We start from the raw sequence: 23,063 nt of genomic DNA on the forward strand, positions 1-23,063 counted from the left end.
AAGCTCTGTAGTAGGAAGGGGACAGGCTATCCCACAGTGGGGAGTGGGGGGGCCCGTTGCTCTGACTTGGCAGTGGGGAGAGGAATCGGAGTGGGTTGGAGGCAGCTAACCATACTCTGGGCTCCTGGATGCTGCCTGGTGCCAAGGCACATCCATCTAGGACAATGGCGGCAGGGCGAGGAGCCCCAGCTCTGGGGACACAGGTTGGCATCAACTGAGAGATCCACATCCTGCCTCCTTCAATTGCACTTGCTCCAGCCAGAGTTCCCTCTCCCATGACATGAGGACAGCAAACTATCATTGCATGGAAGTGGCTTTGCATTACGCTGCTGTCCTGGGGCTGCATGGTCGCTGTTGACCCCTGGAGGAGAGAGGCCTCGTGTTCCATTCCCCACCCCTCTGAACCAGCCAGTCCTCCCCACCTGTGGCTGGATTGGAGCAGGCAGCCCTTTGAGGAGAAAGGACCTATGTCCCGCATACACTGTTGCTGAGGCTGGCTCTGCTGTTGCAGCTGAAAAAGGATTACCTGGAAGGTGTTGGTGACACTCTGGACTTGGTGGTGATTGGTGCCTACCTGGGTAAGGGCAAGCGAGTAGGCATGTATGGCGGCTTCCTGCTGGCCTGCTATGATGAGGAGAGTGAAGAGTACCAGAGCATCTGCAAGGTAGGGAGCATGGGCTCTTCGCACAGGGCTGGGAGCCTTCAGGCTGGCACAGCCACAGGGGCCCCTGGGAGATGGGCTCCCTTACAATCCCAGGCTCCCATGCTGTTCTGTGCCCCATGGATGGGGCTGTGATTTGGGATTACACTAAGCACTCTTGGTGAGAAAGCAGAGCAGCACTGCCCTCTCTAGTGCCCCCTTCTGGGCTGCTGCCTGTGGGCAGGAGCAGGGGAAGGAAAGCAGCTCCCTTCCTGGGTTAGGGGGATGTTAATAAGTGGGGGTAGTTGGGGGATGGCTGTTGGGTGCAGTGTTAGTGTGTCAGGCCCATCTGAGGGCAGTGGAACAGGCCAGAGGGAAGAGAATGGTTTTCATGGCAGGGGGAACCCCAGTGGGCTAAGAGTGGGAGGAGGTGGGTATGCCAGGGAGAGCATGCTGGGGCATGGAGGTGAGCAGGCTGGGGGGTGGGGATGAGTGGTGGGGTTGTGCAGGAGGTGCAAGTGAGCATGCTGAGGGGGAATGTGAGTATGGGGTCGTGCAGGGGGGCAATGGCAGAGATAAGCAGGCTTGGGGGAGGAGGGTCGTGCACAGGGGCAGTGGCGAGCAGCCTTGGCGGAGGGGGATCGTGTGTGGTGGGGTGGCAGGGGTGAGCAGGGCAGGGGGGTGCCACGGTCGGGGTGAATAGGGGTGGTGGTGGGAGTGAGCAGGCCAGGTTGTTGGGGAGGGCTGTTATAACGCCCTGCTCTCTCCACCAGATTGGGACTGGCTTCACAGAGGAGATCCTGGAGAAGCATTACAGCTTCCTGAAGGTAGGAGGCTTTGCCCAGAGCTAGCTTGCAGGGCTGTTCACAGGGAGCTCCCCCATTGCTAGCTCAGCCCAGCTGCTGGGTGCTCTTGAGGGGCATGAGCATTGCCCTCTTGGGCCCTGGCTCCCTGCCCTGAGCCTGCTTCTCAGAACCCCCTGCTGGTCGCTAGAGGTAGCCCTCAAGCTCTGGGAAGATCTTTAACCCCTCTGCATGCAGTGAGAGACTTGTCCAGAGGCACTCAACCAATCAGTGGCAGAGCCTTTGGTGGAACCCAGTTCTGGCTCCCAGCCCCCTGCTGTAACCATCAGACCCCACTCCCCTCCCAGGGCATAAGGTCTCTTACAGTTGTGTAGCAGCTGTTCTGGAGTGTGCTTGGAGTTAGATGCACACCTCCGGAGAACAGCTGGGCCTGTAACCCTTCCCTTCTGACTGTGGCAGGACCATGTGCTAGAGAAGCCACGGCCCTATTACCGCTGGGATAGCAGCACTGAGCCCAACCACTGGCTGGCAGCTGTGCAGGTGTGGGAAGTGAAGTGCGCTGACCTGTCCATCTCTCCTGTGCACAAGGCAGCTATAGGTCTGGTGAGTCTGGGGCAGGGTCTGCAGTGAGAGGAGGGAGAGGCTGGAGCAGGACCTACAACCAGCCTGCAGTATGGGTCCAGCCTCAGGCCTTCCTTAATGGACCACCTGGGGCTGCTGTCTATGCATTGGGAGGAGTGGAACCCCTCATAATTAATCCTGGGCTGCTGGCCCAGTCAGTCTCAGCACCACTGTCTACCCTGTCCCTCAGAGCTTGGGAGCACCCTCCCAACCTTCCCCCAGGTGCCCAGCTGGCCCCATCCATGTCTCATAGGCCCTTTCTGGCCCCCAGGTGGATGAGGAGAAGGGCATCTCCCTGCGCTTTCCCCGGTTCCTGCGCGTGCGTGATGACAAGAAGCCTGAGGAAGCCACCACCAGTTCCCAGGTAGCACATGGGGCAAGGGTAGGAACAAGTGGCTTAAGTCTGCAGAGCGCCTTCCTCTCTTCTCAGCTGGACTTGGGGCTACTGCTCTGTTGGGAACTTGTGCTAGAGGCCTATGCCCAGGGCAGCCCTAGACTGGCATGCACATGGCACAGAGGAGAGCGTCCACCTTTCCTTCACAGGCAGTGCCTGGGAGTGACCTCCAGGACAAAGGCTGGGCCCAGCAGAAATTGCTCACTGTGCGGTGTTGACTGACACTGTGCTAGGGGTGCTGTGCTACAAGGAGCAGGGTAGCGGGAAAGTAGGGGACATGAGCCCCTGAGTGTTGGCCATAATGCCCCAGCATGGCACTAAGGGGCTCTTTCCAAGATGCTAAGCTGATGTCCCCACAGCACTTTAGCTCAGTCAGGGTGTTGATCCCAGCATACTGGCTAAATCCCTCCTAGGGCCAGGCCCCTGTGCCAGGGGTGAGCTAACCTCACTGCAAGCATGGGGTTGTCCCTCCCAACAGCAGCCCACATTGCTCAGCTTGGTATGGGCCTATAGGTTGTTACTGCCCTTGTCTCTGGGGCAGCAGGACCTGGCTGAGCTTCTCCGGTGAGTTGATGGGCACAGTTCTAGATGAGCATCTTCCTGTATGTAGGGGCAGCAATGGAGATGAAGCCTCTCTGAGTTAGGCCTGCCTCCTTTTCCAGCACAGCTCCAATGGGGCTTCTCCGAGCCATGTGGTTGGCACTGTATGGGACAGAGTTGGCAGCTTCCATCCCTTTCTCTTGGCTGTAGGTAGCTGAGCTCTACAAGCAGCAGCAGCAGATTCAGAACCAGCAGCCTGTGGAGAAGGCTGAGGAGGAGGACTTCTACTAGTGCTGGTGTGGGGAGCTCAGGAGGGGGTAGGAGACACCAGTGGCTGCCAGGGCAAGGATGGTGAGTGCCCTAGGCTCCCTGCTGCCTCCTCTGTGCTTGGCGCTAAGGCCCAGAGCTCTTGTTGTCCTTCCCTAGGTGCACTGAGCCCCTGGAGGGGAGGGAAGGGAAGGGAAATGCTGGCCTAAGGCAGCGGCATCTGTTCAGTTGTAATGAGCATTGTTGTGTACAATAAACCTTAAATCTCCTTCTTAGCACCCAGCCTTTGTGTGCAGGGAAAGCCAGGTGTGGACACTGTCAGCCTTGTGATGCAATGGGGAGCTCTGCTTCTAGCAGAGATGGCAGAAGTGGGGTGGGGAAGTCTGCTCCCTTGAGGCTGAGTGCAGGGGGAGCCCCAACCCCCAGGGAAGAAGGGGTGCTCTCACACACACTGCTCAGCCTGAAGGCAGGAACAGCCTTTATTGGCTTTTATGCTCTATAAAAGAAGCTACAAAAATGTCTATACAAATGTTTTTGTACATAATTCTGCCTGTCTCATGCACTCTCACTGTACCCCTCCAGCACCCTCCCACACCTTTCTTACACATCCCTTCTCTGCCACAGCAGCACCCTGCTCCTGCCCTTGTTCGGCTCCAGCCCCACTCCCCCAACATCCCTCTCTCGAGGCAGGGCAGGCTGGCACAGGCAATGCTGGTGCTTGGAGAGCTGACATGCCTGGCAGCCTGGTTCCCCCTCCCAGGTCAGTGTCACCCAGACTTCCCCACATGTCTAGACACTGCTTCCCTAACCCAGACAGAGCATTGTCTAGCCCACTATCCCCTGAACCCCCCTCTACTGCATTAGGGCGTATTGTGCGCCAGGCCTGAAGCTCTGCATCTGCCAGAACCCCACCCCCACTGACTTGCATGTCATGCTCTAGACCTGGGGTGGAGTTTGGGCTAGCTGGCCCTTGCCCTAGCTGGCACGGAGCCTCTGGCTCCGAGCCTTGTAGACCTCAATGAGCAGGTCCTTGACATACTGGATCTCTCGCTCAATGGAGTCTGCCTTCTCCTTGAGCTCACGGTTCCTGGCCTCCAGGCCCTGGCACTCATCATCCAGTGCCTCATACTCAGCCCGCTTCCGCTGGCGGTACCGCAGTGCTGCTGTCTTGTTCTGGTCCCGCTTCTTTTGCTTACGGTCCCCCTTTTGCTGGGGCAGGGCTGGCCCACAGGGGGCTGCTGGCTGCTCCAAGGGGCTTGGCCTGCTGCGCTTGGCTGCTGGGCTACTGGCACACTCCTCCTGCAGGCCCTGGCCAGGGCACTCCCCAGGCACCCCTGCCCCATACAGGCTGAGGAGCTCCAGGCATCCCGAATCCAGGGTCTGCAGTGGCATGGGGTTATCAGAGCTGAAGGGTGGGAAGGACCCTGCTGGCCCGCTCCCATCCCCGAAGGGGAAGTGGAAGGCAGGCTGGTGCGAAGGTGGTGTGCTTGGGGCTACCTGGTCCAGGCCCAGTCCGGGGGACAGTGACTCCTCCAGGAAGTAGTCCTCCATCTGCTCCAGCTCTTTCTTCAGGAGGGAGGCCATGGCCTCCAGGTCGGGCAGCGGGGGTGAGGGCAGCGATGGATCCCCTGACTCCATCAGGAGAGAGGAGAAGTCCACCCTCTCCGTCATCCAGTCTGAGAAGCCATCGCCTGTGTGGAGAGAGCAGGCTCAGAGGCTGCATTGGGGAGCCCTGTCAGGAAGCGAGCAGCACAGAGTATGCTGCTCCCATGAAGGGAACCGGCTGCAGCTGGCCTGGAGAAGGGAGGGCTAGGTAGGCAGGTACCAGGCCTAGCCAAACCCCTTAAGGCTTTACAGCTTGCCTTCTGCTGTCCTGGCCTCAGCCTAACCTAGGAGCCAGGTGCCCCATGGGCACTGAGACACCTGAGCAGACATCCTAACCCCTCAGTAACACCATCTCCATCAATGGGGAAGGGCTGGGATCTCCCAGCCTGGCAATGTCCTAATGAGGCAAACTCACTGGAGGCAGCACAACCAGTATCCCCCATCTTCTCCCCCCCACCCCTGTACTTCCCACTCCTGCCAGTACTGTACCTGCCAGCATCATTGCCTCTGTGCCATGGGCATAGCGCCCATCCGTGGCCCCTGGCATGGGCTCATAGTGGCCAGGGATCTTGAGGAACTCAGCCCTCCAGGAGAGAGCACTAGCTGGGAGCAGAGTCTTCTCCAGGTCCAGGGTCAGCGCTGCCAGCATTGACATGGTGGGGCAGGTGCGGGTTCACGCAGGCCACAGCACAATAGGGCAAGGGGCCAGAGCGTGGCGGGCGGGGGCCGCGATTCCTGCTGGCAAGAATGGTGGCAGGTAAGGAGATGGGGGCAGAGCAGGAAGACCTGTTGGGGGGACAAGAGAGGATGAGCAAGGCCCCTGGCATAGGGGAGGGCACCCCTACACCCATGGCAGGGCTCAGTCCCCCCCCTTCTGCACAGCAGCACCCCATAACAGCGAAAGGACAACCCTGTCCAGCTTCCCTCCACTCATCAAACCACATCAGCCTGCCCGGGCTGGGGGCTCAGCTCCCGTCCCTTCGCGCAGGCTCAAGCCCCCGGCAGGGCTAGGAGACGGCGGGCCAGCCCGCCCCGTCCGCTCTACCCGTGTGGGGAGGAGCGAGTCCACGGGGAGACACCTCTAGTCTGCAGCGTGATCCCGGCAGCGCCCCCGCCTTGGGAGCCAGCCAGCCCCGACCCCCGGAGACACCCCGGGTGCATTGCCCGTGCAACAGTGCGCGCCCCCGGGGGTCCCGGCGCCCACCGCGGGGCTGTAGGCGGGCACGCGGCTCCCCCCCCCGGGGTCCCCGCGCGATGGGCCCTGCTGTCCCCGCCTAGGGAGCCCCCCATTCCCAGCCGGGGCGCCGCACTCACTCCATGGCGGCGGCGGCGGGGCGGCGCGGCGCGGCGCTCGCTGGTCCGGGGTCGGGCAGCGCTAGAGAGCCATGGCGCTCGGGTCCGGGTCTGCGTGTGCGGAGAGAGGCGGAGTGAGGGGGCGGTGAGGAGGGGCCGCTATCTATAGCGCCTACCCCCCCCCCCCCAGGGCCGCATTACAGCCCGTGTTCCTCCGCCCCGCCAGCGGGGCCGTGCGTCCACCAGTCCCCACCCCCCAACCCGGCCCGCCCCCCCGCTGTGCCTCCGGGCTGCGCGGCTCCGGCTCCCCGTCCCCTGCTGCGGCGCCCCCGAGGCAGGAGCCAGGGGCCTATTTTGCGGGAGGGGCGCAGGACCCGGGGGGGCCCGATTGCAGCAGGGTTGCATCAGCTGTGGGGAGAAGGGGGGGGCAGAGCTCGCCGATGATTGGCTGCAGTGCGCCGGGAGCGGGGTAGTGATTGGCTGCAGGGAAAGCTGGGCGGCCCCCTCCTCGTCCCAACTTAAGTGGTAGGTGTTGTCAGACGTCACCTGGGACAAAGTGTCTGTCTGGTTCCCCAACACCCCTTCCCCCAGTGGCCAGCTCTTAGCATCCCCAGCTCCCCCGAGCACCCCCAAACCTCATCTCCCTGAGCATCCAGTTTGCTGCAGCTCCTCCCCCACCAGCACCTCTCCGGGGCACCCTGTGCTCCCCATACAGCCGCCATAGCATCCAGCTCCCACATCCCCAGAACCACTCCCCACTCACCCCCAACCCCCATGATGAGCACACTGTACCCCCCAAACTCCAGCACCCACGGTCTGCCCTCTCTGACTCAGGAGGGTTCTGAGCTGAGGCCAGTGTCAGCTCTGTGCTGCCATGGCCCCAATCCCAGTGGGGAGCAGGGCCTGCCAGCCAGTCTTGGGCAACCCTGCCCTGCAGCACTGCCAGGAGCTACCCTGCTCTGTGCTCCTGGCCAGTCGGGTGCGGGGCTGGGGGAGACACGATGAGGCGCATCCAGCACTGGAGCCCCCATACGGGCCATAGGCTGGGTGTGTGGCTGGGGGCCTCCCTCAGGTCCTGGGCTGCTGAGATGGGCACACGGCACTCAGCAGCCTGTGACCTGAACCGGGGCATTGTGTCTCCAGGCAAATACCAGGCTCAGGGGATAGGGCTGGGGCTTGCCTGCACGTCCCACCCCACCCTGGGCTGATTCTGGTCTGTGGACTCTCATGTGTCCAGGGGAACAAAAGTCCAACTGAGCCTGCTGTGTGATTAGTGCCAGGAGACAGGGGCATGGATTAGTGCGAAACATTCTCCTCAGCCCACCCCAGCAGCGTGGGAGAGCGCAATGGGTAAGCAATGAGGCATGGGATCAGGGCATCAACAAGTGTGTCGGAAACTAGACCTAATTGGTGGGCAAAATACCTGCCCTGCCTTGGGGGTCCACAGGAAAAGACTTTGGGGGGATCAAAATGGTGAAGTGTGGTCTGCGAGGAGGGAGTTTCCCCATCCAGGCTGCCCCCCACCCATCTCCTGGGACCCCAGGATCCAACATGGCACATTGGCACATGGCACATCCAACATTGCATCTTCATCATCCTGACATGTCCTGACTGTGCCCCCACTAACATTTCCGCTGGCGTGCCGCCGGCGAAATCCTTACCCCCACTCAGGAGGTGAAAGTTGGGTGCCTGCTGACACCCTCTGTCCATCCTGTGTCACTTTTCTTCCCCGCTCCCTTCCTGCTTAATGAGCATCTCCGTCCTTTCCAAGCTGGGTGCTGAGCGCCCTGCCTGAGGGGCAGTTCCAGCAAGGGTCTACCCCACCTGGCGCTGGTACAAGTTTGCCAGTTCTCCAAGTGGCTGATCCACCTGGGCCAGGCTGGGTCCCTGGGGCAGGAAGGCTGCACATGAGAGCCAGCCCTGGAGACAGCCTCTGCATTGGCTTTTCTCCCCACTGTGCGTTTGTCTTGTTTTATCTTCTAGGAAGCGGGATCGCACATTAACAGCAGCGACGCCCCCAGCCCAGCTCACTGCGTCTCTTCTCCCCGAAAGGGCGGTTAGTTCCATCTTTGGTATAACCCTTGCGGGTGGGGGTCCCTAGGAAAACTCTCTCCTGCTAACGGGAGGGGAAACAGGGGCTGTGGGCACCCTGACAGCCCGACAGGTGCTGTGCTTCCCTTCCCTTCTGCGCTGTATCCTCAGGAACAGGTTAAGCAGGTTGTCAGTGCCCGTTTTTGCTGGAGGACCAGGCAGGCCAAGGTCTCTGTGCTCTCACCCCATTTATTCCAATGAAACTAACCCCCTCCACCTCATGCTCCCCCCCCCAGCCCCCGAAGACCCATGCAGGGAATGGGGGGAGGTCGTGGAGGAGCAGCAGCCCGGGCCATGCTGCCACCTGCCCAGTCTGGCTTCGACCGGCTTCCCTGGCCCCAGGCTGGCACCGCGGCCCTTGTCCCCTGGCTCTTTCTACCATGGATCAATAGCCCAGAGGTCGCTGTGTGGCACCAGCACAGGAGGGAGCAGGGACAGCCATCCCTCCCCCGACTTTCCCCCCCAGGCTCCTACCTAACCTCCTGCCCTGCATCCCGCCCCCGCCTGACTAAGCCTGGTGGTGCCCAGCCCAGAGCACGGTGCCCACTGGAGTGGGGGGCAGCCCTGCCAGTGATGGGGGCGGGGGGCAGCTGTTACTTCGGGTGTTGGGGAAGTTAGGCAGTGCAGGGTTGGGCTAGGGGGGTTGACACTGCCCCCCCATGAGCTGCAGGGTCAGGCTGTGCCTCTTAGGCCGTGGAGCAGGTATGTGAAGGTCTCTTTGCCCCTGTGTCCAGGGCCACCTCTGGGTTTGGTGACCCCCTCTTCCCTTGCCGGGCCCGGCCTGGTCCCTGTGGGAGGAGACAGGCTGGTATCCCTTAGGGATGGGGTGAGGGGGCTGAACTGGAGCTGCAGGGCCAGCCCCACCCCACAGCCGGCCCTACTTCCCTCACACCAGGACGTGCGGGAGACGGGTGGGTGCTCACTGGCCCTGGTGTGGAACCCAGCCAGACTAGACATGGCCCTTGGGGAGCCCTGCCAACCCCAGGCCACTGTCCTGGGGAACATCCAGGAGGGGGAGCATCTGCTGACATGGCTGGGGTCTGGGCACCGGGAGAGATGTCCCTGCCTGGCTAAGGCCTGCTTAGGGCTGGGGCAGAGCCAGGGTGGAGCTGGGACAGGGCCAGGTCACTGCTGGGGGCCAGGGCAGAGCCAAGTCATTGCTGGGGGCCAGGGCAGGGCTGGGGTCACAGATCCGCAGGATCGGTGCTACACCCCCAACTTTGGAAAAGTCTCTCGGAGAAACCCTTTAGTGTGCCAGACCCCCAAGGGGTCTCGCTCTTCTCCAGGGCAGGCCACGGGTCCTCACCATCTCCTAGACTGAACCTCTGGGTTCCAGCCTCCTGCTCTACCCCAGTGCGTCCAACAGCGACAGCCTTCACCACCCTGCAGGGATCCATGCACCTCAGCCAGGATTGACAATGACACCCAGTGGCGTTTTCAAAGCAGTCGGGTTTGTTGGCACACAGCACAGGGCATCCTTGGGCAGCGCAGAGAGAGGAAGGGTCAAGCAGAGCCCATTCTGGTCAGCCTCGAGCCCAGGCGAGCTGGGATAAATGCCATTTTCAGGCTCAGTCTCTTCCTTTGTCAGTTCCCAGGAGAGGGCAGGAGAAGCTTTTTCCAGAGCCCATACTTATCCCTGCTGGTCACCTCCTCGTCTCCTGCTGGGGTCTGTGTCCCGCTCCCTGCTGAGAGCGTTGAGCCTGGAGTCACTGGAGCTGGCATCATCTCTCTGGCCCTGGGCTCATCTGGGTCAGTTTCAGCCGTTCCTTAAGGACTCTTGGTTCCACCCAGACAGGGAGGTGACTGACACACATGGACACGCAGCCCCTCTCCCCACCCCCTGACACTGTACTGTCTGGGGGTACACTGGCTAGCCATGCAAAGTACAGGGGAAACTGAGGCACACACTGGACTCATAAAAATACTACAGAAAATTCCCACTTCATCACAGCTGGGTCATTGCTAGATGTGGGGCTGGGGCAAGGGCAGGGATGACTGCCAGCCATAGAGCAGAGCTCAGGAGGGTAACTGTGGAGGGGTGAGTTCCTGGCCTCCCAGACACAACCCTGGCCAGCCAGGCACTGCCAATCCCCTACCTGCAAGGCTGCGCCAGCCTGGCTGGCAGGAGAGACTAATGGTTCAACCAGGCCCCAGGGGAGAATATGGCCCTGGCTCTAGACCCCTCCAGGCCCCCCCCTCACATACACACTCTGGTCCCTGCTGAGCAAGACACCTGTCCCTAGGGTGTATTGTGTTGCCAAATAGCAGCACCGTATCCACAGCAACCTGCTGGTATCCAAGTGTGAGCTCTGGGTGGGGCAGGTTGCCATGGAGACCTCCATAGGGGGGTTGAGAGCTAACAGGAGCCTGCTCCCCACCCTTCCCTCCCAGGTGCCATAGGGCCAGCACATCAGGGGCCTGGAGACATCACAAAGAGGAACCCAGTGACTGCCCCAGCATGCACCAGGCTCACAGCATCCTCACCCCCACATGGGGGTGGGGGTGGGCTAGTGGGTTAGAGCTGGGGATCTGGGAGCCAGGATGACTGGGTTCTATTCCCAGCCCTGGGAAGGAGTGGGGTCTAGTAGTTAGAGCTGGGAGGGGCTGAGAGCCGGACACCTGGGTTCTCTCCCTGGCTGTGGCACTCTAGCTGAGCTGCTGTCCAGTTAGACTGTGAATCTGGTGGGCAGGGGCTGTCTCTTGTGTATCCGTCCTGCCTGGCCCAGCAGCAGCACAGATGAGACCTTCTTCATGGGAATGAAGCCCCGTCTTGCCCCCTCCCTCCTTAGCTCTAGGGGGATACCTGCCCCTCCACCCCCTTCAATGGGGGGCCATCCCCACACCCCCAATATGGGCACAGTGGAGGGATAAATCGAGCGATGGCTCGATCCCAGCTGGCCACAACAGGACCCACCCGCTTGCCCCCCGCCTGGCCTGCGGCAGGGCGGTATCTGGGAGTGGCTCGAAGCACCCACTCCTGGATCTCTGCAGTGGGGTGAAGATGCCAGCTGGCGTCACGCTGGCTCAGGACAGAGCTGGGTACTGCGGCCCCATGGCGCCAAGAGAGCCCCACAGCCTCCCCTGCTGGCCGAGCATTCGGGGCATGTGCTGGTGCTGGGGGGCAGACGCACACTCCCCATCCCCCTGCCCTTCCTCCTGCCAGGCACCAGGTGGGTGAGGGGTGTTGGTCACATGCAAGCACAGGCGATGGGTCGGGGGTGGGGTATTTATGGCCCTTCCCCCAGAGGCCCGTCTCACCTGTTACATCCGGCGGGGCTCACTGCAGGCCCTGCCTGTGCGGAGGGAGGTTACGTGTTGGCCAGCCATTCCCATCGCTCCCGGGACTCCGGCCCCATTGCTTCACAGTCCCCCGGGGTTAAACTCGGGCCAGCAGCAATGGAGCTGCCCTGCCCCCACCGATGCCCACCCCTCTGCTGAGCTGTGCCATGTCCCATTGGTACCGTAGCCGTAGCAACCGCCACAGTCTCCACAGCAGCCCCCACCTGGTTTCCATGGAGGCAGCATTGCCTGGGAGGGTTTAGGGACAAAAGACAAGTTGGCAGGGGAGCCTGGGGAGGGAGCAGCAGAGCCCAGCTCTGCACCCCCAACAGCCCAGCCTGCCAAATGAGATCGCCCCGGCAGGGACCCCAGACCACCGCCCGGCTCCACCGCGATCGCCCCCTCATCTGCTGGGCAAGAGTGGTGCTGGGTGCCACCTCTGCAGTGTCATGGTCTGGGCCCGGGGGAGCCATTTGTGATGGTTAGGGGCCCTGTCACCATCTGCCACCCCTGTGAAATCTCTCTTTTAATTCTGGACACAAATAAAAGCAGATTTCTCCCACTTAGAACATTTATTACTGTAACAAGGTGACGCTGTCCGGGATCCATGGGGCTGGGCTATGGCCCGTAACCAACCAGCCCCTTGGGGATGACCCCTGGAGTGTGCCAGACCATGCCATGGGACAGGCCTGCTCCCTCCAGGACTCCCAGACTGGGCCTTCGGGTGTTCTCCCTCCGTGTGCAGCCCAACGAGATATCTGCAGATATCCTGAGCCCCTCCATGGCGTAAGGTAACTACTGATCAGTGCCCGCAGCACGGAATCTGACTGTCCTTGGGTTAGCTGAGGTGAGGGTTCCTGGTGGTGGAAGCCAGGGCGTTGCCATGTCCTGCTCCCTGAGCTCCACACTCCCCCCCCCATCCCAACAGAGCCGCTGCATGTGCACCTGTGATTCCTGCTCTTATCAGGGGCTCCTGTCCCCTCCAGGCCCCAGCCTCTGCTGCCAGCCACACAGCGTTCACATGGTCAGAGTCAGTCCTTGGCTCAGCAGGGCTCCCGCTGCCTCTCTGGATCCTCCCTTGGTACATGCTGATCCCAGCCAGCTCCTGCTGGCTCATCGCTGCTGCTGCGGCCAGTCGTGCCCTCACCCCATCACACCAGCCCCCTGCCCCAGGAGAAGCATGGCTTTGGCACAAGGCGGGAATCCTTTGTCTCTCTGGGTCCCACGCCCCCCCCCCCAATGGAAAAGCACCAGGTTTAAGATGGATTTCAGTACCAGGTGACATGGTCACAGGTCACTGTAAGACCCCAAGCCTTCATTCCTTCCAGCCTGACTCACAGGAAGGCCTGCCTGCAAACAGAGCGATCCACAGTCGATTGTCCTGGCTGATGGGAGCCATCAAGGTTCCAAACCACCACTCCCAGCCCTTCTGCACAATCCCCAACCTGGCCTGTTGGTCACCAGTATCACAGCAGATTCCCGCTTCCCTCACGGGGTAACGAGGGCAACATTCTGGGCACATTTCAAAAACCAGCATCCAGTTCTCATCCTGAAACCAGATTTAACCCTTCGTTATTCTTCACCCGTCCAACCAGCGCCTACCGAGGGGCTCAGGAACGTCTGCTGAAGCCACTGCCCTCACCTGCTGTCGTCCTCGGCTATAACCCGACAATTAGTGGGTTAATTAGCACCAGCGCCAGTTCTCACCCGCGGGGCAGGCCCCTGCCTACAGCTGCTTCTTCGGGGAGCGGGTTGGTTTGTTTCTTTGGATCCACAAAGGGACTTAGGTGCTGTGATGTTCTGTATCACCCCCGTGCCCCAACTTTTGGTCATTGAGAACATTAGCAGACCAACGATGGGATCCAGGCAGCCTGCACTGGGGGGGCCCGGGTCCCGGCACAACGGATGGGGTGAGACAGACACTCGCGGATGGGACCCCAAAAGCCAGCACACCAGGTAGGGAACTGCCTATGCCAGCCAATGGACAATGCTGAGCCAAGGGGATGTGTGCGAAGCCCTGCCCCACGCATGGAGTTAGACACCTAAGAAGGCACCCAGCTCTGCTTGTGGCCCATGAGCGGGAACCCCTCTCTGGAGCCAGGTAGCTGAGATGGGGGTGTCTTGTGTGAATGAGTGGGGCGCCTGCCTCGTTCCACACAAAAGGGGCTGAGACAGAGGCCCCCCTTCTTTACCCCAGAGCACTCAGCTGGGCTGTGGGAGACCCCAGTTCAACTCCCCTCCCCCACCTGCAGGGCAGCCCGTATCCGAGCAGAGGTCTCCCACGCCTCAAGACAAAGCCCTGTCTGCTGGGTGAGGGCATATTCAGGGGCCTCCTTCACTCCTGCCCATTGAAGCTGCTCCATTTTGGATTACGAAGGAATGAGTCTGTGGGCCATACCAGCCCATTCCTACACACCACCCCACTGTCATGGGGAAGGCGCCTGTACATACAGCTCAGAGCACTTCCGTGGGTCAGACCTGTCTTACAGGGATCAGGCACAAACCAACACGGGTGGGGAGCGCGGCTCTTCGAAGCTTGGGCTCATTAAAACAGATCTTTGATTGACGATGGCCAATGAGAGACTGACATTGCTTGCTAATTTATTGTTTGAACATGCCATTGGCCAGTCTTTGGCTCTCTCTGATGCTGTGATTCACTTCACAAGGGCAAAGGCGAGAAGAGACCTTGTGAACTGAAGGATGAGAGTTAACATTCTAACACTGTCACCGACTGGAACATTGTGTAATACAGGTCCACCCAGTGTTGGTGCACAGTTCAATTCATAATGTTAGCACATTTCAGTTGTTCTTAAAATTAAAGGTTTCAGAGTAACAGCCGTGTTAGTCTGTATTCGCAAAAAGAAAAGGAGTACTTGTGGCACCTTAGAGACTAGCCAATTCATTTGAGCATAAGCTTTCGTGAGCTACAGCTCACTTCATTGAATGCATACTGTGGAAAGTGTAGAAGATCTTTTTATACACACAAAGCATGAAAAAATACCTCCTCCCACCCCACTCTCCTGCTGGTAATAGCTTATCTAAAGTGATCACTCTCCTTACAATGTGTATGATAATCAAGTTGGGCCATTTCCAGGACAAATCCAGGTTTTCTCCCCCCCCCCCCCCCCCAACACACAGAAACCCACTCTCCTGCTGGTAATAGCTTATCTAAAGTGACCACTCTCCTTACAATGTGTATGATAATCAAGGTGGGCCATTTCCAGCACAAATCCAGGGTTTAACAAGAACGTCTGGGGGAGGGGGGGTAGGAAAAAACAAGGGGAAATAGGTTACCTTGCATAATGACTTAGCCACTCCCAGTCTCTATTCAAGCCTAAGTTAATTGTATCCAATTTGCAAATGAATTCCAATTCAACAGTTTTTCGCTGGAGTCTGGATTTGAAGTTTTTTTGTTGTAATATCGCAACTTTCATGTCTGTAATTGCGTGACCAGAGAGATTGAAATGTTCTCCGCCTGGTTTATGAATGTTATAATTCTTGACATCTGATTTGTGTCCATTTATTCTTTTACGTAGAGACTGTCCAGTTTGACCAATGTACATGGCAGGGGGCATTGCTGGCACATGATGGCATATATCACATTGGTGAATGTGCAGGTGAACGAGCCTCTGATAGTGTGGCTGATGTGATTAGGCCCTGTGATGGTGTCCCCTGAATAGATATGTGGGCACAGTTGGCAACGGGCTTTGTTGCAAGGATAGGTTCCTGGGTTAGTGGTTCTGTTGTGTGGTATGTGGTTGCTGGTGAGTATTTGCTTCAGGTTGGGGGGCTGTCTGTAGGCAAGGACTAGAACACTTCAATGCTTTTACTTCAATGCAGCTTTTAAACTGAGGGCTAGGGGAAAGCCAACAGGTGCGAAGGAGCACGTGGTTCAGACAGAGACCTCCCTTCGGGGAGGATCTATTAATGGAGATTCTCTGTCCTCATAAGGAGGAGAGGAGGGAAGATGACAAAGTACAGGTAGCAGTGGTGGATTTAGAGTTGGTGGGGCCCTGTGCTCAGCTTCATTTTTGGGGCCCCCCCTTGGGACCCAGCCAAGAAAAAGCACATTCTCTCTGATCTTCCCCCATCCCTGTTCTTCCTTCTTTTTTTCTTCATCCTCCTCCTATATTGTAAGTAATAGGAAGTAAATGAAAATACCGTGAGGTACCTTGATTGTTTTTGTAGTCTAACTTTTTTTTTCCCCACAGACCACTTGAAAATCGCTACAGGTCGAGGCAGACCACTTAATGATCTTTCCAAATATTGTTTGTACTGTTAGCTAACTAGTGTAAAGGGCTTTGGAGAAGAGTGCTTTATATATATAATTTAAAAAAAAACTCCAAACATTGGGGTGCGGGGTCTGCCCAAGACTTGGAGAGAGAGTGTGTGTGTGGGGGGGGGGGGGGGCTCAGGGCTGGGAGTGCAGGGCCTAGGAGGGAGTTAGGGTGTAGGAGTGGGCGGGGGTTTGGGGTCTGGCTAGGAGTTAGGGTGCAGGAGGGGGCTCAGGGCTGGGACAGAGCGTTGGGGTGTGGAGCGCTTACCTGGGGCAGCTTCTGTTTGGTGCAAGGGATGCAGGTGGGGGAGGGTGCAGGAGTCAGGGCAGGGAGTGTGTGGGGGGTGCAGGGGTCAGGGAGGTCAGGGGGCTGAGGGTGGATGAGGGGGGTGCAGGAGTCAGGGCTGGGGTTGTGGGGGGGTGCAGGAGTGAAGGCAGGGGGGTGGGCTGGGTGTGTGTGGGGGCCACCCCAGCTCGCTGCCCTGTGTGTATGTGTTGGGGGGGGGGAGCTCAGGGCTGGGGCAGTCCCAGTCACGGCTGCTGGGTTACCGGACCTGGCTGGCCGGTGGATGTGTCCCCGCCCTGCCGCTGCTCCTGTTCGCTGCCAAAGGGAGCTGTGGTGGCAGCAGCGTGCGAGAGCCGAGACCCCCTGGCCTGCTGCTACCTTCCCGAGGCTTTTTTCCAGGGGCGGCCAGCAGCAGTGCACCTGCGCTGCCCGGAGTCCAGAGGACAGGCGCGGACAGACGCCCCACCAGGGGAACGCGCATGCCTCATCTACAGCGTGCCCCCAACCGGCCCTTCACCTGCTTGCCATGGTGCATGGGGGCGCCAGCCTGCAGCAGGGGTCCCGGGAGCCAGCAGGAGCCCGGCTTCCTGGCTGGGAGAGCACGCCTCTTAAATGGCTCCCTCCCTGCTCTCCCCCACAGCTTCTGCCCCCCTGCAGGGGGTGCTGGACGGTGCTGGGCTGCCCGGCCCTGGGGCCCCCTATAGTTGGGGGGGCCCCGTGCCAGGGCACTGTGTGCTTCATTGTAAATCCGCCTCTGACGGGTAGGATCTGATGAGAAACAGTCAAATGAAAAAAAAGCCCCATTCAATTACACCATGTACTGTAAAAGCTAAAAAGTGACAAGTTTTTAAAGTGCTTATATACCAATGCTGGAAGTCTAAATCATAAGATGGTGAACTAGAGTGTCTCATTAAATTAGGCTATTGATATAATAGGCATCACAGAAACTTGCTGGAATGAGGACAATCAATGGGGGACGGTAATACCATGGCATACAATATATTGGAAGGACAGAACAGGTCGTGCTGGTGGGGGAGTGCCATTATATGTGAAAGAAAGTGTAGAATCAAATGAAGTAAAAATCTTAAATGAACCAAACTGTACCATAGAATCTCTATGGATAGAAATTCCATGCCCTAATAATAAGGCTGTATTGCCTACCAGGATGGTGATAGTGACTGTGAAGATTAGGGAGATTAGAGAGGCTATTAAAATAAAAAACTCAATAATAATGGGGGATTTCAACTATCCCCATATTGACTGGGTCACCTCAGGACAGGATGCAGAGATAAAGTTTCTTGACACCTTAAATGACTGCTTCTTGGAGCAGCTGGTCCTGGAACCCACCAGAGGAGAGGCAATTCTTCATTTAGTCCCAAGTGGAGCATAGGATCAGGTCCAAGGGGTGAATACATAGAATCATAGAATATCAGGGTTGGAAGGGACCCCAGAAGGTCATCTAGTTCAACCCCCTGCTCGAAGCAGGACCAATTCCCAGTTAAATCATCCCAGCCAGGGCTTTGTCAAGCCTGACCTTAAAAACCTCTAAGGAAGGAGATTCTACCACCTCCCTAGGTAACGCATTCCAGTGTTTCACCACCCTCTTAGTGAAAAAGTTTTTCCTAATATCCAATCTAAACCTCCCCCACTGCAACTTGAGACCATTACTCCTCGTTCTGTCATCTGATACCATTGAGAACAGTCTAGAGCCATCCTCTTTGGAACCCCCTTTCAGGTAGTTGAAAGCAGCTATCAAATCCCCCCTCATTCTTCTCTTCTGCAGGCTAAACAATCCCAGCTCCCTCAGCCTCCCCTCATAACTCATGTGTTCCAGACCCCTAATCATTTTTGTTGCCCTTCGCTGGACTCTCTCCAATTTATCCACATCCTTCTTGAAGTGTGGGGCCCAAAACTGGACACAGTACTCCAGATGAGGCCTCACCAATGTCGAATAGAGGGGAACGATCACGTCCCTCGATCTGCTCGCTATGCCCCTACTTATACATCCCAAAATGCCATTGGCCTTCTTGGCAACAAGGGCACACTGCTGACTCATATCGAGCTTCTCGTCCACTGTCACCCCTAGGTCCTTTTCCGCAGAACTGCTGCCTAGCCATTCGGTCCCTAGTCTGTAGCTGTGCATTGGGTTCTTCCGTCCTATGTGCAGGACCCTGCACTTATCCTTATTGAACCTCATCAGATTTCTTTTGGCCCAATCCTCCAATTTGTCTAGGTCCTTCTGTATCCTATCCCTCCCCTCCAGCGTATCTACCACTCCTCCCAGTTTAGTATCATCCGCAAATTTGCTGAGAGTGCAATCCACACCATCCTCCAGATCGTTTATGAAGATATTGAACAAAACCGGCCCCAGGACCGACCCTTGGGGCACTCCACTTGATACCGGCTGCCAACTAGACATGGAGCCATTGATCACTACCCGTTGAGCCCGACAATCTAGCCAGCTTTCTACCCACCTTATAGTGCATTCATCCAGCCCATACTTCCTTAACTTGCTGACAAGAATACTGTGGGAGACCGTGTCAAAAGCTTTGCTAAAGTCAAGAAACAATACATCCACTGCTTTCCCTTCATCCACAGAACCAGTAATCTCATCATAAAAGGCGATTAGATTAGTCAGGCATGACCTTCCCTTGGTGAATACAGCTGGACCGCTTGGCAATAGTGACCACAATATAATTAAATTTAACATCCCTGTGGCAGGGAAAACACCACAGCAGCCCAGCACAGTAGCATTTAATTTCAGAAATGGAGACTACACAGAAATGAGGAGGTTAGTGAAACTGAAATTAAAAGGTTCAGTGTCAAAAGTGAAATCTCTGCAAACTGCGTGGAAAATTTTTAAAGACACCATAATGGAGGCTCAACTTAAATGTATACCCCAAATTAAAAAACATAGTAAGAGACCCAAAAAAGAGCCACTGTGGTTAACCAACGAAGTAAAAGAAGCAGCGAGAGGCAAAAAGGCATCCTTTAAAAAGTGGAAGTTAAATCCTAGTGAGGAAAATAGAAAGGAGCATAAACTCTGGCAAATGAAGTGTAAAAATATAGTTAGGAAGGACAAAAAAGAATGTGAAGAACAGTTAACCAAAGATTCCAAAAGTAATAGCTATTTTTTTTAAAGTACGTCAGAAGCAGGAAGCTGCTAAACAACCAGTGAGGCCACTGGACGATCAAGATGCTAAAGGAGCACTCAAGGACGATAAGGCCATTGTGGAGAAATGAATTCTTTGCATCGGTCTTCATGGCTGAGGATGTGAGGGAGTAGGGTGACAAGATATCCTGATAAAATCGGGACTGTCCCGATTTTTAGTTCTTTGTCCTGTGTCCGTTGTGGTGTGTGGTTTTTTTGTTTTGTTTTTTTTTGCTTCCCCCATGTCATCTGGTCACCCTATGAGGGAGATTCCCAAACCTGAGCCATTCTTTTTAGGTGACAAATCTGAGGAACTGTCCCAGATTGAGGCGTCATTAGAGGAGGTTTTGGAACAAATTAATAAATTAAACAGTATTTAGTCACCAGGACCAGATGGTATTCACCCAAAACTTCTGAAGGACCTCAAATGTGAAATTGCAGGACTACTAACTGTCGTCTGTAGCCTATCATTTAAATCAGCTTCTGTACCAGATGACTGGAGGATAGCTAATGTGATGCCAATTTATAAAAAGGTCCAGAGGTGATCCCGGCAATTACAGGCCGGTAAGCCTGACTTCAGTACTGGGCAAACTGGTTGAAAGTATTGTAAAGAATCTTGTTGGGGAAGAGTCAACATGGTTTTTGTAAAGGGAAATCATGCCTCACCAATCTCCTAGAATTCTTTGAGGGGGATCAACAAGCATGTGGACAAGGGGGATCCAGTGGATGTAGTGTACTTTAGATTTTCAGAAAGCCTTGACAAGGTCTCTCACCAAAAGCTCTTAACAGTAGTGGATTTGCCAGGGCGCCAGGCCCATGCTCCAAAGGGGCCCCGGCCAGGCGCTCTTCTCCACCCCCTGCTCTCTCCTGCATGGCAAGCTCTGCTGGCAACCAAGCTCCCCCGTCCCCAGCCTCTTCCCCCAGCTTGCTACTTCCATCCCTCTCCCTGCTGCCGATCAGCTGTTTGCCAGAGCCAGGGAGCAGGAGGAAGCGGAAAAGAGGCCTTGGGGAAGGGGGTGGAATCAGGGCATACCCCCTCCAGCCCCCTGCCATGAGTCACTGAGGGCAGGGGGCTGGGACCACCCCCATGACCCCAGACCCCCCCAGACCCCTGCCCTGACTCCTGCATCCCCCACACACATACCCAGCCTCTGCCATGTCCTGACTCCTGCACCCTCACACATCACTACCCCCACCCTGAGCACCAAACGGGAGCTTCTGCACCCTCCCCCCCACATTCCCACCTGCACCCCTCACAGTGAATGGGAGCTGCCCCAGGTAAGCGCTCCACACCCCAACCCTGAGCCCCCTCCCTCATTCTACCTCCTGTTCAGACCCTGCACCCCAACCCCCAGCCTGCTCCTGCACCCTAACTCCCTCCCAGACCTTGCACCCCCAACCCTGTGCTCAGAGCACCCCCACCCTCAGCTCAGTGCAGAGCGAGACGAAGAGAATGGGCTAGAGCCAGGGCAAAGGTAGGTACCCCCTCTATGTGGGCAGGGGTGGGGGGGACCCTGTTTACTCCCTCCCCAGCCCTGCTGCGCTTGCAGTTTACCCCCAGTCCCTCTCTTGCTCCAAGAACCAACCCTAGCACTCACCCCTCTGTGCTTTTGCCCTCAGCCCCTGCCTTGCTCCTGTCAACAGGGACTAATCCTCCCCCCCCACCCCACCTCCATTCCCCGCTGTGCTATTGTTGCCCCCGGCCCCTGCCTCGCTCCAGCTGGGGACCAATCCTCCCCCCCACCATGCCCAACTGTCAGGGTGGATAAAACTCAATGACTTTTTTAAAAAATTCAAATCCGATTTTTTTTTATTTAAATTGGATTTTTGAGGAAAAAATACCTAAAGATAGTTTTAATTAAGGTACATTACATCTCATCATGGAATAGGGATTATAAATTTTATTTCTATAGTATGAGACAATATATTCATGTCATGTTTAAGAAAAGTTTTGTAAATGAGTTCCAATAGTTCATGGATTAGGGACCCAATCTTATGGGGTTCCACAGGCTTCTGTATAGATTATTTAGGTTAATTTTTCTATCTACCCAATGGGACTCAGTGCTCCGTCTAGAAGATACCATCAGAAATGCTTAGTTTTGCCGTTCTCAAATGGTGGATTTGTGTCTCCAGAGGTAACATGCCTGTTAACAGCAAAAATGTTTTAAATAAACAATACACAGAAGTGAGAAATAACAGACCTCAACTCTATTGTCCCACTGCAAATTTGTGTACACAGGGTCAACCCCTTACCTCTCTTTAAAAGTGAAAAGTTTTAAAAAGTTCAATGAATATAAGATTGTTGGGGGCAGACTAGATCTGGACAAGGAAAAGAAGTCTGGAGATAAATGTGAGAAGTGAGGGACATATGCTTTTTTGTTAAACTATTATGTTTGCTGTTAAAGAAAAATATCCAGAATACTTAACATTGTTGTTTTAAATAAAACAATTTAAATATCTGTCTGGTGATGTTCTCTTCCTAATACAGCCTGGCAAGAAAATCCTCCAACTATTAATGATTAACCTGTTGAATTGGAGATAGTTCACCTCCCAATAACTTCATAAATATCTGCTTCAGCTACCTTTGGTAAATGAAATAACCAGACACTCATTGATTTTGTGATATAGCTGTAAAACTAGTCTGAAAAATTTTCAAAATAAATCACTGTTTAAAAATGTATGGTATTTATCTTCTAAAAATGAAACCTACATGTATCTCCGAGTTGTGAAGAACGTGTATTAAGGTTATAACAACCATCAAGAATGCACTTTTATGTAGAAAACCATGATTAGATGGAGTCTTCCTGACTCGTGATTTAAATCAAATCCACCCTGCCCACTGTGCTCTTGCCCCGGCCTCTTCATTCCCCAGGGGGGCCCACAAATATGTTTGGCACCAGGTCCACAAAAAGTTAATCCAGCCCTGGCTCTTTAGCAAAGTTAGCTGTCATGGGATAAGAGAGAAGGTGCTCTCATGGATCGGTAACTGGTTAAAAGATAGAGGAGACAAAGGGTAAGAATAAATGGTCAATTTTCAGAATGGAGAGAGGTAAATAGTGGTGTCCCCCAGAGGTCTATACTGGCTCCAGTCCTATTCAACATATTCATAAATGATCTGGAAAAAGGGGTAAACAGTGAGGTGGCAAAATTTGCATATGATACAAAACTACTCAAGATAGTGAAGTCCCAGGCAGACTGTGAAGAGCTACGTAAAGGATCTCTCAAAACCGGGTGACTGGGCAACAAAATGGCAGATGAAATTCAATGTTGACAAGTGCAAAGTAATGCACATTGGAAAACATCATCCAAACTATACATATAAAATGATGGGGTATAAATTAGCTGTTACCACTCAAGAAAGAGATCTTGGAGTCATTGTGGATGGTTCTCTGCAAACAGCTCCTCAACGTGCAGCGGCAGCCAAAAAAGCAAACAGAATGTTGGGGATCATTAAGAAAGGGATAGATAATGATACAGAAAATATCATATTGCCTCTATATATATGTCCATGGTACGCCCACATCTTGAATACTGCGTGCAGGCATGTGGTCGCCCTATCTTAAGAAAGATATGCTGGAATTGGAAAAGGTTCAGAAAAGGGGCAACAAAAATTATTAGGGGTATGGAACGGTTGCCCTATGGGTAGAGAGTAATAAAACTGGGACTTTTCAGCTTGGAAAAGAGATGACTAAGGGGGGATATGCTAGAGGTCTATAAAATGACGGGTGTGGAGAAAGTAAATAAGGAAGTGTTATTTACTGCTTCTCATAATGAAATTAATAGACAGAAGGGTTAAAACAAACAAAAGGAAGTATTT

The 23,063-nt window shown here is 55.6% G+C and overlaps 2 protein-coding genes and 1 long non-coding RNA gene across 7 annotated transcripts in view; 2 read left to right on the forward strand and 1 right to left on the reverse strand.

The window, feature by feature from the left end:
* LIG1 (DNA ligase 1) overlaps positions 1-3,540 on the forward strand; it is a 33,380-nt gene extending 29,840 nt beyond the window's left edge. For all 4 annotated transcript variants that reach the window (XM_075122546.1, XM_048834826.2, XM_048834828.2 and 1 more), the window contains 5 exons: positions 512-664; positions 1,414-1,467; positions 1,903-2,046; positions 2,336-2,428; positions 3,209-3,540. In XM_075122546.1, coding sequence (XP_074978647.1) covers positions 512-664; positions 1,414-1,467; positions 1,903-2,046; positions 2,336-2,428; positions 3,209-3,289 — 525 coding nt within the window. In that variant the 3' untranslated portion in view covers positions 3,290-3,540. The remainder of the gene's footprint in view (positions 1-511; positions 665-1,413; positions 1,468-1,902; positions 2,047-2,335; positions 2,429-3,208) is intronic.
* A 180-nt stretch (positions 3,541-3,720) lies between these two features.
* Positions 3,721-6,335, reverse strand: ATF5 (activating transcription factor 5). Of its 2 annotated transcripts, none has more exons than XM_048834839.2 (3): positions 6,185-6,335; positions 5,360-5,656; positions 3,721-4,956 (listed from the first exon to the last, which is right to left on the reverse strand). In XM_048834839.2, exons 2-3 carry the CDS (start codon positions 5,523-5,525, stop codon positions 4,241-4,243), a joined length of 882 nt encoding a protein of 293 aa, XP_048690796.1. In that variant the 5' UTR covers positions 5,526-5,656; positions 6,185-6,335; the 3' UTR covers positions 3,721-4,240. The 2 variants fall into 2 exon arrangements, with proteins under 2 accessions (XP_048690796.1, XP_048690797.1); XM_048834840.2 differs by having other exon boundaries at positions 5,360-5,605; positions 6,185-6,326.
* Positions 6,336-7,183: 848 nt separating this feature from the next.
* LOC125629398 (uncharacterized) lies at positions 7,184-15,853 on the forward strand. Its single transcript, XR_007354410.2, has 4 exons — positions 7,184-7,513; positions 8,147-8,219; positions 12,122-12,324; positions 12,862-15,853. It is a non-coding gene; the product is annotated as an uncharacterized LOC125629398 (long non-coding RNA).
* The last annotated feature ends 7,210 nt before the right edge of the window (positions 15,854-23,063 follow it).

Source organism: Caretta caretta, chromosome 23 (assembly GCF_965140235.1).
Source record: "Caretta caretta isolate rCarCar2 chromosome 23, rCarCar1.hap1, whole genome shotgun sequence".
Taxonomy (NCBI): Eukaryota; Metazoa; Chordata; order Testudines; family Cheloniidae; genus Caretta; species Caretta caretta.